Source organism: Balaenoptera acutorostrata, chromosome 7, assembly GCF_949987535.1.
Source record: "Balaenoptera acutorostrata chromosome 7, mBalAcu1.1, whole genome shotgun sequence".
Lineage (NCBI taxonomy): Eukaryota > Metazoa > Chordata > Mammalia > Artiodactyla > Balaenopteridae > Balaenoptera > Balaenoptera acutorostrata.
The window spans coordinates 15847310-15861560 of record NC_080070.1 but is presented as its reverse complement, the minus strand read 5'-3'; the positions used below and the strand labels follow the sequence as shown (position 1 = coordinate 15861560).

General features: G+C 36.1%; 1 protein-coding gene across 2 annotated transcripts in view; it reads left to right on the top strand.

The window, feature by feature from the left end:
• TRIM24 (tripartite motif containing 24) overlaps positions 1–14251 on the top strand; it is a 98824-nt gene that overhangs the window by 75119 nt on the left and 9454 nt on the right. For both annotated transcript variants that reach the window (XM_057550135.1, XM_057550134.1), the window contains exons 10-14: positions 2465–2638; positions 6506–6679; positions 9865–10000; positions 11497–11569; positions 12676–12844. In XM_057550135.1, coding sequence (XP_057406118.1) covers positions 2465–2638; positions 6506–6679; positions 9865–10000; positions 11497–11569; positions 12676–12844 — 726 coding nt within the window. The remainder of the gene's footprint in view (positions 1–2464; positions 2639–6505; positions 6680–9864; positions 10001–11496; positions 11570–12675; positions 12845–14251) is intronic.

Sequence of the window (14251 nt, the reverse complement as noted above, 5' to 3'; positions counted from 1 at the left end):
TGACTGAGTGGTACGAACTTGATAAACATTATGCATCTCTGTTTATTGAGCGGTGTACAGTATACTCTATCATACTCTAATGGACAGGTCTAAGTTTGTTAGATCTAAGTATGTTATTTTATACATAATGGTTCTCACTCCCAGGCTAGATTTACTGCTCTGGAGATAACTCTCATTCATATGTATACATTAATTTTCCTAAACAGTGGGTGGATGTTAGAAGGACATCTGCTATGCTTTGTGGTTATACTGACCTAGAATAAAATTAAAACCTGTAATAATAAAAGTATTTAGAGTGAGGGTGAGGATACTGATGATTATATGTCAGTTTGCTTAAGCTCTCAATTATTTCTCTATTCTCTCCCTTTTTTCCTTCTTGCAAATTAATTGATTCCATTTAATTAAAATAACACTGGTTTTGCTATTTCTTTTATGCTCATAACTAGTTGTTAGTCTTATTCTTTCAAGTTGCTTTTCCTGTCACAGTGTTCTTAGAAATTAACTCAATCAACTATAACAGTTTGGGAGAGGAAAGAAAAATCACCTTACGTCTTACCACACTGGGATTCCTTGATGGGAGAGTTGACATCCAGTCCCACACTGATTTTTCACAGAGTACAGTACTCTGGCATCAAGTGTCATTTCTTGACTTAATCAATATATAAATCTCAGGGCAGGGGTAGGCAAAAGACTTCTATAACTACTTTTGTTCTCCCTTAAGGATCATTTTGGGTGCTTTTCCACTTTTTAAAAAATTGTCTCTTTGATTAACTTAGAAGTTTTCCACTATGATTCCCCAATTCTTCTCTGTTTGTGTTTCTATGATATAAAACCCTTCAAGTCACAAAACTTTAATAGAAGAATCAAAGAGAATTGCTATGGCTTCAGGCTTACGCTTCTATAAGATTTTTTCATTTTCTCTTTTTCTCTAATATTTTTCTGTTCTTCACCCAGAAGAATAGAATTTCAAGAATTTCCTTTGATCTTGAAATGGTATCTAAATCTACTTTTCATTGGGTCTGTAATTCCTGGTCACTCTTGAAAGTTATTGACGGTGAACCCAGTGCGAACTAATTTGCAAGAGAGGGGAAAGAGAAGTAATTTACCCAGGAAAGGAGATGAATTCCAAAAATGGGAGAAGGAAAAGAACAAAACGAGGGCAGAGCTACACTTTATGGCTGTCTGCCTTCACAGTGTCAAAGTTTAAGATGTTGCTATTTCAGCCTTTATAAATTCCACATTTATTTTTCCCACCTTGAATGTGGGAGTTAATAGTTCCCTTTCTGAGAAGTTCTTATTCATATGCAGTTAAGATAGCCTGAAAATAAGTATTTACTTTGCAATAAGTTGCCAGCCTTAGAGAGAATTGGGTAGTCAAGGTGAGACTGGCATATACGGTTACCTTTTTCTAGAACACTGGTCTCAATTTCTAGGGCTAGCATTTATTGAGCAAACTAGGCTTGCCTTCCCAGCCCCTACCCTGCCCTATAATCAACCAGTGTTGTCCTTGAAGGGTGTCCTTTCCAAATCTATTTTCTTTTAGAGAGACTCATCCTCTAAGCTGTAATTAGTACCTTAACCCCCAGCTAAACACCAAAACATGTTTGGGTAATGAAATGGCAGACTAGTTTTGGATTAAAGCCTTAGTGCTGCCTTTAATGAGCTGTGTGACTTTTTTCAAGTTATCCCAGCTTTTTAATGTTTAGTGTCCTAATTTGTAAAATGAGGGGAGGGTAATAATGAGATAACACATGTAAAATGCCAGTCACAATGCCTGGCACATAGTTTGATCTCAATAAGATCCGATTCATTAATTTTTAAATGTTATTAATATTCATCTGTTCATTATTTATGTTTTACTGCTTGGAGCCAGAGGACTTGAGTTCAAATCTCAGCTCCATTCCTCCTATCTTTGTTAATCTTGGACAAGTTATTTAAATTCTCTATATCTCAGTTCCCTTTTTTGTAAAACAGAGGTAATCCCTGCCTTAGTGAATCATTGTGAAGATTAAATGGGTTAACACATGTAAAGCACTTAAAGTAGTACCTGACATGTAATAACTACTCAGTAAATGTTAGCAATTATTATTCTACCATCACATTATTTTAGGAAGATTGAAGAGGGCAATTCTTTGCAGAATATAACCATCAGGGACTTAGAAGAATACCAAAGACAAATTTTCCCTACTTGCCAGTGTGGCCTAGATCTAATCCTAGTTTAACCTACTTGCAGCTGGAAAATCCTCTCCCAAGGGTCTTTCCTAATAAAACTTCTTTTCTTTAAATTGCTTATACACATTCTGGAAGGCTGTCCCCTCCCCCCGTACCCTTATTATAATTTTAATAAATGATTCATCTGTGATAGAATTGCTGTCTTTCTGTAAAAGTTATAAAATAGAGTTCTTTATAATTTGTCTTTCAGGAGATGATTGTCACTGAGTTGGTTAAATTTCTTTTTTTCCAGCAACCTCCTCCACGTTTGATAAATTTTCAAAATCACAGCCCCAAACCCAATGGACCAGTTCTTCCTCCTCATCCTCAACAGCTAAGATATCCACCAAACCAGAATATGCCACGACAAGCAATAAAGCCCAACCCCCTGCAGATGGCTTTCCTGGCTCAACAAGCCATAAAACAGGTATATATATTTACTTCTCCACAGTTGCTTGTTCTGCTTCTCTCTACTTCCAAATCACATTGAATTTATGGATAGAACAATGGTCATAAAGAGCAAGAGTAAGCTTTTTCCTTTTTTAAATAAATGTGGATTACAAAGTTTATTACAGACAGCCCTATAGAGACAAAGCTAAGAGAAAGGATCTTGATGCTTTGTAATTAACAAGAGAAATCAAGCCACTTACACAGAAGTGAAGGATCAGGATAATCGGTGAGTCATAGGTATGAATTTTTCAATGTTAATGTGTGTAGCTTTTAGGTGAGTGCATTAAATTTCCTAAGACAGAATTATTCTAACAAATACAGATTGCATACTTAAAGAGAGACCAATAAACAAATCTTCAAAGTGTTTCAAGGAGACTTCTTGGACACAAACTTAGTATCACACAGTTTTAATATGTAGTACATATACATCTGATAAAGTTTAATATTTAAGGTTATATATTAACTCTTAGAAGGTTTAATATTTATCTAAGTTATAATTTATATTTGTATTATATAAATTTATAATATATATAATATATATATTCTTAGTGTTTTCAGGTAAAAATATTTTTTAGGTGTTAACACTGTTTTAAAAAGTTCTCCCAGTGCTTTGTCTTCTCCAAGTACTTGTGTCAAGCCTTTCCAGCTTACGACTGGTAGATTGATTTCAGTTTAATTTTTTTGCCAAGGCCGAAATAAAGAACATGATGCTATTCCCATAATTCTGTGACATTCATTTTAATCAAATGATTTGAAAGTAATATTCTAAAAATACACATGCTAAGTGTGTGTGTATATGTTTATAATTAGTTTGGTTTCGATAAAATATTAATACTTTCTAAAATAATATTTTAATTATTTTTAATAAAATTTATACCTATCTCTGTTTCATCATTAGAGGTGAGGTGAAAAGGGACCAGACTGCAGTTTGGTCTTAAATTCTGTTTATTTTCCTAATACTTTAGTGGCCTTGTACAAGTGTACTCTTTAAAATCTCCTTTGCCCCCACTATAGAGTGAGTGAGTACCTTGCAGAGTTGTGCTGAGACTTAGTGCTAGTGTATATAAAAGCACCTGGCACATTCTGGGTACTCAAATGTTTCCTTACCTCTTCCCTATGTATTATTTTTAATGGGAAGACATGCACTCTAAGAAGGTTTTTAAAAATGTTTCCTGGTCAAAAGTCTAAACATGAATGAATAAATGAACAAGCTAGGATAAAAGATAATGGGGAATTTGTTTTAATTGATAGAGTAGCTTAACAAATTATAGTATACTTGTACAGTGGAAGTGCTTTTTGGCTATTAAGAAAAGGCAGTAATCTATATATGATCTCCGAAGTATATTACACGGCAAAAAACTTTGTCAGATTTTTTTGTGAGTTATTCTCAATTTTGTGGTTTTGTTTTTGTTTTTTAAATCTCATATATATAGAAAAAACCTGGAAGGGTACACATCAACTGTAACTGCTTATTCTGGGGAGGGAAGGAGGAAGAAAGAGAGACACAGACAGGTGGATGGATACGAGGGGTGGGTAGGTGGTAAAGATGACATTCATATTCACAGGGTTTTTTACTTAGTTTTTTCAGTGGAGCATGTAAATTAGATTTTTCAAAGTTAGAATATTTCCATCACTGTCACCCTATATTGTGTAGTCCATATATAAATGAAACTGAGTTTGGGAGTTTTTTCCCCTGCATAGTCTTAAGATACCTCTTAGTGGCTTTTTTCCCCCCAATATTTTATTATAAAAATTTTCAAACGTAGTAAGTTGAAAGAGTTGTATAGGGGACAGATTGCTCTATTTGCCTTCTCACTTATTATCCATATACCCATTTATCCATCCATCTGTCAATCAAACCTTCTCATTTTTTGATAGGTTTCAAAGTAAAGTATAGATAGCAGCATGGTTCATCTCTGTATACTTCATAGCATTCCTTTATTAATGTGTTTATTTCAGCCTCTAACATAAATGACAAAGAGTTTCCTCAGATGTTTATTGATGCTTAATTACCTGTTTGTGTATGAGAAATGGGTGTTTAGAAAAAAAAAAAACCCCGAAAGCCAGGGTGTGGGGCTAACGTTTGACGGCTGAATTTCACTCTTATGTGAGGGCTGCTAGGCATGTTTATTAGGAGAGTTACTAATATCACTGTCTATAGGTAGTGGTCCAATTCCCAAAAGATCTTTCTGTTTCATGCCTGAAATGCAGGGCCTGGCTACTCATTGAAGCCAGCTGGGGGACGAAGATTGTTAGCAGCCCAGAGGCAGAGTGGGCAGGAAGCTCGGCATTCAGTGTGTGTATGGTTTCTTACTCGTCATTTTCAGTGCAATGCTTCTTTTTTTTCCTTAATTAATTTATTTATTTATTTATTTATTTTTGGCTGCGTTGGGTCTTTGTTGCTGCACGCAGGCTTTCTCTAGCCGTGGCGAGCAGGGGCTACTCTTCCTTGCGGTGTGCCAGCTTCTCATTGCGGTGGCTTCTCTTGTTGCGGAGCACGGGCTCTGGGTGCATGGGCTTCAGTAGTTGTGGCACGTGGGCTCAGTAGTTGTGGCTCACGGGCTCTAGAGCGCAGGCTCAGTAGTTGTGGTGCATGGGCTTAGTTGCTCCGCGGCATGTGGGATCTTCCCGGACCAGGGCTCGAACCCGTGTACCCTGCATTGGCAGGCAGATTCTTAACCACTGTGCCACCCGGGAAGCCCATGTGCAATACTTCTGCCTTCAGCTGAGCCTGAAGCTCATCAGCCCAAAGACTGTTTTACCTATTCTAGAAAATTAATTTCCAGCCTTCTTTTGCAGAGGTGGAGGTAGTCCTTATTATCTTGGGGTAGCTACAGGTAAAGTAGGAAACGAACGTGAGATTTAATCCTTCTTAAACAGACTCTCAACAGATCATCCTGTTTTTAGCCCCAGTTTCACCTCTTATGCTTCTAATTCCCAAGCTCTTAGGGGTTCTGCAATATATGTTGATTTGCTTCTCTGTTTTCCCCACTGCCAGCTTAGATTTCAGCTTTATCCAATTGACTACGACTAATTCATTTGCTTTTTGTCCATTTGCCTTCCAGCTTCCAAAATGTGATTTCTGTCTTCTCCCGTTTGGGTTTTTTTTAATTAATTAATTAATTAATTTATGGCTGTGTTGGGTCTTCGTTTCTGTGCGAGGGCTTTCTCTAGTTGCGGCAAGTGGGGGCCACTCTTCATCGCGGTGCGCGGGCCTCTCACTATTGCTGCCTCTCTTGTTGCGGAGCACAGGCTCCAGACGCGCAGGCTCAGTAATTGTGGCTCACGGGCCTAGTTGCTCCGCGGCATGTGGGATCTTCCCAGACCAGGGCTCGAACCCGTGTCCCCTGCATTGGCAGGCAGATTCTCAACCACTGTGCCACCAGGGAAGCCCCCTCCCCTGTTTTCTTTGTCTTTATGGGTCAATGCCTTTTTTTAAAAAAAATTCCCTTAACTGTCATTTTACTTTCAGGTGTATCAGGTAGGGACAGAAGAAAACGTATGTTTTCAGCCCTCCATCTCTACCTTGAAGTTGCTTTGTACATGTTTATATTTCTTTTCCAATATGTGTAAGCTTTCCAAGATTGGGTGCTGTGGTTTTCTTGTGAATACTAACTGTTGTCTTCTGGTAAAAATCAGTTCTTTTTATTTTTTATGTTTGGACAGGATTAATGAAAATTATATATACTTGTGTCCTCTCCCCTTTCCATTAAATTACAGTTGAATTCAAATAGCAGACTGTGTCTTTTACTTTGTTTTGTGTCTGGAACGGGGATTAGATGGACAATTTATGTCACAGGCCTGCTGATAGACAACCTTTCTTCTTTCCTTCTTGCTACCACAGTGGCAGATCAGCAGTGGGCAGGCCGCCCCGTCACCTGCCAACAGCACGTCCTCTACTCCATCCAGTCCCACCATTACTAGTGCAGCAGGGTGTGACGGGAAGGCCTTTGGGTCGCCTATGATTGATCTGAGCTCACCTGTGGGAGGCCCCTATAATCTTCCTTCTCTTCCAGATGTAAGTATACATAAAATTCATACTAAGAATCTGTTTCGAAAATTCTAAGTGAACTTGGATCTGGTAAAAGGCATGGGTTTGTTGGATTATAGGCTGTGCGTTTGTGTTTAGAAGTTGTTTTATCCTTTAGAAATATGGTAACAGCAGGAATAATAAAAAGATTAATATTAACCCTTGAACATACTATAGAATGTCTTTCAGGGCACTGGAGTTAAAGTGTTTGTAAATGAATGATTATGGTGATGGATTATGGAATCTAAGCTGGGAAGGAAGGGGTGAGGACATGGGAGGAGGTACTGGAAGGTTGAATTGCTGGAATGTGATATATTACAATAGAATAAGGTTAGAGAGGGAGTCTAACATTTAAGACACCAGAAGAGATGGAGACAAGTTTAGTAATAGAAATGTACCCTGAGAAAACCATAATTCAAAAAGAGTCATGTACCACAATGTTCATTGCAGCTCTATTTACAATAGCCAGGACATGGAAGCAACCTAAGTGTCCATTGACAGATGAATGGATAAAGAAGATGTGGCACATATACACAATGGAATATTACTCAGCCATAAAAAGAAACGAAATTGAGTTATTTGTAGTGAGGTGGATGGACCTAGAGTCTGTCACACAGAGTGAAGTAAGTCAGGAAGAGAAAAACAAATACCGTATGCTAACACGTATATATGGAATAAAAAAAAAAAATTAGTTCTGAAGAACCTAAGGGCAGGACAGGAATAAAGACACAGACGTAGAGAATGGACTTGAGGACACGGGGAGGGGGAAGGGTAAGCTGGGATGAAGTGAGGGAGTGGCATGGACATATATACACTACCAAATGTAGAATAGATAGCTAGTGGGAAGCAGCCGCATAGCACAGGGAGATCAGCTCGGTGCTTTGTGACCACCTAGAGGGGTGGGATAGGGTGGGTGAGAGGGAGACGCAAGAGGGAGGAGATATGGGGATATATGTATATGTATATGTATAGCTGATTCACTTTGTTATAAAGCAGAAACTAACACACCACTGTAAAGCAATTACACTCCAATAAAGATGTTAAAAAAAAAAAAAAGACTCAATGAGCTAATGCAAGTAAAGCCCAGTGCCTGGCACAGGAAAAACTCCCCTCAAATAAAAATCATCGTAATAATAATAGAAATGATAACATTTACTAACCAGTGCAAAATTACCCCTGATTTCATTTTTATTTAAATTAAATACATTTACCCTCTAAGCTCTTTGTCAGTATGACTTTTTTAAAAATCTTTTTCAAAGGCAGAAAATATAACATTGAATAAACAAATCTTTATACATAAGTTGATACTTGTTTTACCTTTTCTCATCTTATAAGCTTAAGGTAATCACTCATACAGACATTAAAAACTTTTAAGAAATCTTGTAGGATCTGAAGGAATCTAAAATTTTGTATTATTTAGTTTGTTTTTCAAGTTACTGAGATCAACTAATATTTCCTAAAAGTTGCATCATTTACCTTACCAATGTTATTTCATTTTTAAAATAATTGTTTATACTTTAAATGGGGTAGAGTACATGTATTTTTCATGCATAGGCGATCGATAGGAAAACTTTTTTTGTGTCATTCCTATAATTTTATTTTAGCTTTTAGGATTATTCCACAATGTAAATAACTTTTTTTACATTAAGATCTAACAAATTTAGTCATTCCAGTACATTTTGCACTCTCCGAAAAGTATTGGCCAAGGTAGTGCCCAAAGAATATTAAACATAAATTACCCTGTGTACTTCCTCCTTCCCCTACTGAAAGAGGACCCACAGAAAGTAAATTTTCCTCTGCAGTCCTCGGATACAGATGACCCTTTGTCCACCAGCCTTTCTCAACTGAAATTCCTCATCTGAACCACAGAATAAAGAAACTGATTTGAGTGACTATTTCCTCAGTCCTCCCAAGGATGGTTCATAACTAGTACCATTCTAGATGCAGAGGCGAGAAGTAAATTCATTATATACAGTCTATGCCCTCGGACTGTAGGACTTAATTCTCTTGGAGAATCTTGATTGAGAAAGGCTGGAACTATTAAATTGGATTTTAATCACAAAAACGTTCTTGGGGAATAAATGGTATATTTAAGCATTAAAAATACTTGCATCTAAAGGGGGGTGGGTGAGGGTTGGATTGGGAGTTTGGGATTAGCAGATGCAAACTGGTATATATAGAAATGGATAAGCAGCAAAGTTCTACTGCATAGCACAGAGAACTATATTCAGTTTCCTGTGATAAACCATAATGGAAAAGAATATCGAAAACAATATATATATGAATAACTGAATCACTTTTCTGTACAGCAGAAATTAACACAACATTGTAATTGAACTATTCTTCAATAAAAAAATTTTTTTAAATATTTGCATCTAAAGTATTAAAGTCTTATTCAGTAGAAATTTATCAGTATTTTAGCTTAGCAGTCAATTAGGAAAGCAGTCAATTATTTGTATACCTGTTGCATTAAAGCAGGAATCTCTAAGGGATCAATTTTTTCCTACCAAACATTAAGAATGTATTTAAGTGAGATTAGTGTTCTGAAAATGTGTTATGTGCAGACTTGTTTCATCAATCTAGTGCATACCAGAGCATCAGTTCTCAAAGTGTGGGCCAAGGACATGGGAGTCCATACAACCTTTTCAGAGGCTCTACAAGGTCCTCTCTGTGTAAGACCAGATTTTCTTCTTATTCTTCAGCCAAAAGCACACATCTCAGCAGACTGAGTAAAAGATACAAGTTTCCAGTTGGCTGTTACTAAGCCAGACAATAAAGAAATTTGCAAAATGTGAAACTGTGCTACTCTTCTCACCAAGTTTGCTTTTTTTTTAATTGATACCTTTTATTATTTTTAAATAAATTAAGAAACATTATTAGAATTACTTTTTATAATTTTGTTTTAATTTTTAAGGGTGTAGCACACAATACTCTTTTCTCCTGGCTCATGACTTCTGAAATAGTGTGACTCAGTATATTTACTAAGGTGAAATATTAAGAAGTGTGAAAGCTTTTTTTCAAGGTTGTTTATGGGGAAAGTATGGATCAGAACTTCTCAAATATGATATTTACATGTTTTATTATCTGATAATAATTAAACTATTAAAGTTTTCTTATAAATTTAAAGTAGCTTTTAACTTGCAAAGTCACGATGCCATGAAATAATTTATCAGATTGACTGCTCAAGTACTATTATGCTGGACAATATTGTGAGGAAAGATACTAGTACAGATCATGGCCAGCCGAGACCACCCTCAAACAGAACTGTCCAGTCACCGAATTCATCAGTGCCATCTCCAGGCCTTGCAGGTAAAGTGGGCTTTTTAAAATTTTTATTAGTGTTTTTTTTTCAGTTTTTATTCTATTTATAATAATTAAAAAAATAAATCACCCTACGCCTTCTCCCTTTTTCTGTTGGATGATTAAAATGGGTCTGTGTTTTGGGTACTCTTTAAAATTAATGTACTTTCGAAGTGGGAAGCAAAAGTTAAACCTCTGTACATTTTCAATTTGAATAGAACTTATGGGCACTGTAGTGCTCCCAGGAGGAAATTAGTATTGTACTTTCTCTTTTTGATAATTTGCCTGTAGTATCATCTCTTTTTGCGTGGAATTTTCCTAGCATCAAAATTTATCAGTGACAATCACTCTTTTTGGTGGTTTTTTTCGCTATTTAATTGTGTTCAAGAATTTTGGACACAACTACTTATTTCCTCCAAGAGAGAAGCACTCTGACTAATGCTACTCGCAGAGACCTTGGCAAATTAGATGCCTTAGACCAAAATAAGGAAAGAGGAGAATTTCTTATGCCATTCACCAGTTATACAAGCATAATTAAGCAGTTGTCGAATTTTAAAGGAGGTACTTATTTAAAACTTAAACAAACTGAAAGGAAATTGTTGACAAAATGTGGTAGAGAAACTGTTTAATTATGTAACAAGTTCATACAGATTAATAAGGAAAGTACACTGTATTGCAAAAGGACATGAGTAGATTATTCCCTAAAGAGGAAATACATTTAGTCAGTAAAACAGGGGAGAGGAAGAAAGATGGGTGATTCCATCTCACCAGTAGTCGTCATAAAATCAAAAAGACATAATTTCTAACTATTGAATAAGCAAAGATTTAAATAGTGAAAATACTCATTGATGAGGATGTGATGGGACAAATGCTCTGATACATAGCTGGTGGGAGTATAATTTGACAAAACATTTCTGGAAACCATTTTGGCACTATTACTAAAGCTAACGTTTATCCAGTACTAACTCTGTGTCAGGCAAGGGACAAAGTATCTTCTGTGCATTGCTTCAGTGTCTTCCATTAATTAGCCTCTGTGGGGCTTTCTCTCTTGGACTGCTTTTATACCAGCCCTACCAACTTTTTATTGTCCTCTGTAGCTTCTGCTGGCACTAGTGTCCTCACTAAGCTCCTACCCTGGTTACTCTAACATGGGACATTCGACAGTGTTTGGAGACATTTCTGATTGTCACACCCCTGGTTGCTAAGTATGTAGAGGTGCTATGGCATCTAATAACTGTAGAGGCCGAGGGTGCTGCTCAACAGCCTTACGATGCACAGACAGCCCCGCACATCAAAGAATTATCTGGCCCCAGATGTCAGTACTGCTGAGGTTGAACAGCCCTGCCAGTTTAGGGGGACGTTAGACTGTGCTGGGAGTTCAACAACTACTCTTGTTTTATATAGTTTCATTATGTGTTTCCAGTTTCAATGTAGTGCTAAGTGAGAACATTCAGTAGGAATTAAATACAGTTATTAATTCATTTTACGAATGTGTATGATCTCAGGACCTGTTACTATGACAAGTGTACACCCACCAATACGTTCACCTAGTGCCTCCAGCGTTGGGAGCCGAGGAAGGTAAACTGACTTGACTTAACTTATTCTCTAGTCTATAAAATCTGTAACTAGATTTCTCTCGCCAGTGTTCAGCATGCTTTGGTACTCAATACATTTTAAGCAATTTCCCTTATTTTTAACTTTTAAGTTAAATGTTTAATAATTATTATATATTATATGTTAATGTAGTAAATCAATGGGTTTAGTAGAGTACAATTTTATCTTTAAAGATACAAAAATGTTTATTTGTTGAAAATAAGAAAATACGTTTGCCTTTAGTATAATAGCAAGGAAAAAACAGAAATGAAGTGTGTGTAACACACTGCACTATATAGGAACATGCACAAATAAAAACTTAGGGAAAACAAATAATAATTTTATACTAAAATTGGTGTTCTGACATTTCTAATAACCAAACATTGATTCTGTTTTACAGTTGTTGAAATTGTATTTTAACTTACTGTGTTACACACCCACTCATAATGTTTGCAAATTTCTCCTAGATAGTGAACCCAATTCTTACTTTCCTAATTGTATGGAAGTAGCATACTCTGAAGGGGAAAAGTTTGCCTTTAATCCTGTGAGAACATAGTAGCTATCTGTAAACGGCTTTTTTGTTGCACTACATTTTTTAAAATAGCAGAACACCAGTAAATTATGAACCTAGTTAATTATCTTCACACTTTGTGACAATAAATCGTTAATGTGAGCCTAGACTTCTCTTTGTCACTGACTAGAGAAGGAAAGGAAAATCCTTAAAAAAAAAGATGCTAATTCTAAGATAGTTCTAAGATCTGGCTGCCCAATTTTAAAGCCTCAGGATATAGAAGTCAGTTTTAATTCAGGTTTTATTTAAATTTATTTAAATACCTTTCCAGGTATGTAATGTAACCATTTTGATAGGTTAATATGTGGAACAGTTTTTATACATAAATGAAACTGTTCTGCATACAGCAGATGCATTTCAGTTATGTATCATTTATTGCTGATGTAACATAGTTACCATTGCTGTGAAGATACAGCATTACTCTGAAAAGCTATTATTATACCTTGCTTTAAGATACTTAAGGTAGCTTTCTTAGATTTTTTTCTTTCTTTCTTTCTTTCTTTTTTTCTTATACTTATAGCTCTGGCTCTTCCAGCAAACCAGCAGGAGCTGATTCTACACACAAAGTCCCAGTGGTCATGTTGGAGCCAATCCGAATAAAACAAGAAAACAGTGGACCACCTGAAAATTATGATTTTCCTGTTGTTATAGTGAAACAAGAATCAGATGAAGAATCTAGGGCTCAAAATGTAATTATATTATGATTGCAATACTACTTCTACTTGAGGGATAGGATGAGAGAAACTTTTAAATAGCTCATAGGAGATAAAAACTATTATATTTAAATCTTTCAGTAGATCAAAACAAAAAGATGGATGGTAAACAGGGAGAAGAGTTTGAAAAGTCAGAGGTTAAATGAGGAGGTTGGGCATTTGAAAGAGAGAACAGAGTAAAACACATGGAAGGTAATTGCCAAAGCAATAATGCAAGGAAACTTCCTGTAACTGAAGGGCATGAGCATCTGAATTGAAAGGGCCTACCAAGTACCAGAACAACTAAATGAAAAAAAGACTCAAGTCCTATCCTCATCGATTTCAGAATACCAGTATTCTAAACAGGTTCTAAAAGCTTCCAGAGGAAAAAAACACCTTACATAATGGATCGGACATCATAGTGTCACGAAGTCCTCAACACAGACTCTCAAAGCTGGAAGCCAATAGAGAAAATATCAGAACTGTGAGGAAAGATATTTTGTAGCCAGGATTCTGTACCCAGGCAAATTATCAATTATGTGTAAAGATTAAGTAAACATTTTTAGACATGCATGCAGATTCTCAAAAACTTAATTCCATGCACTCATTCTCAGGAAGATATTTGAGAATATGCTTCAACAAAAATGAATTAAACCAGAAAGAGAAAGACATAAGATCCCATTTCTGGGCTCTAACACAAAAGAGAGGCAAAGAAAAGGGTAGTGAGTCCCCAGTACGACAGCTCCTCCAGTACACCCTGTAGGAGGGGGACAAGACTCCATTAGGAACGTATGTCGCGGGAGAAAAATGCTTTGACAGTATTGAGAGACATTTTATAACCCTGTTGGGGATTGTGAGAATGACTTAGATATCTAGGAAAATAAGCAAATGGATTAAATTTTAAAATATGGTAATTATTGGCTCATAGGAAAAACAAAAAGTTAGACAAAAAAGGAAGTATAGTCATAGTACATTCTGTGGTTATGCAATGAACAGTATGTAGTCATAATGATATAAACAAACACCTGAATACAAATTTAAATAAAAACTAGATATAATCAGGATATAACGTGAGTATGTATTTGACCAAAAATTGATTTTTCAGGTTACTTAACCAGTACAGCAATGATACTGACCAGTTGGAATAGATGCTGGCTATAAACAGTTATACTGGCGCCTACCAACTAAAAAGAAATCAGTGCTTAATAAAACTCTGTTCAGAGGATGGTATGAATGGTGTGTGTAAGTATAAGGAGGGTGTGGAGAATCAGGAAGGAAAAATCTGATCTTCCATAGAAGGGAAAATATATACATTTAAAACTGAAAATATGTTTAAATTTGAAAATCTGAAAAATTATAGTATAAGCATACTGTTTAGAAGTATAGAGGTAAATAGCAGAGGAA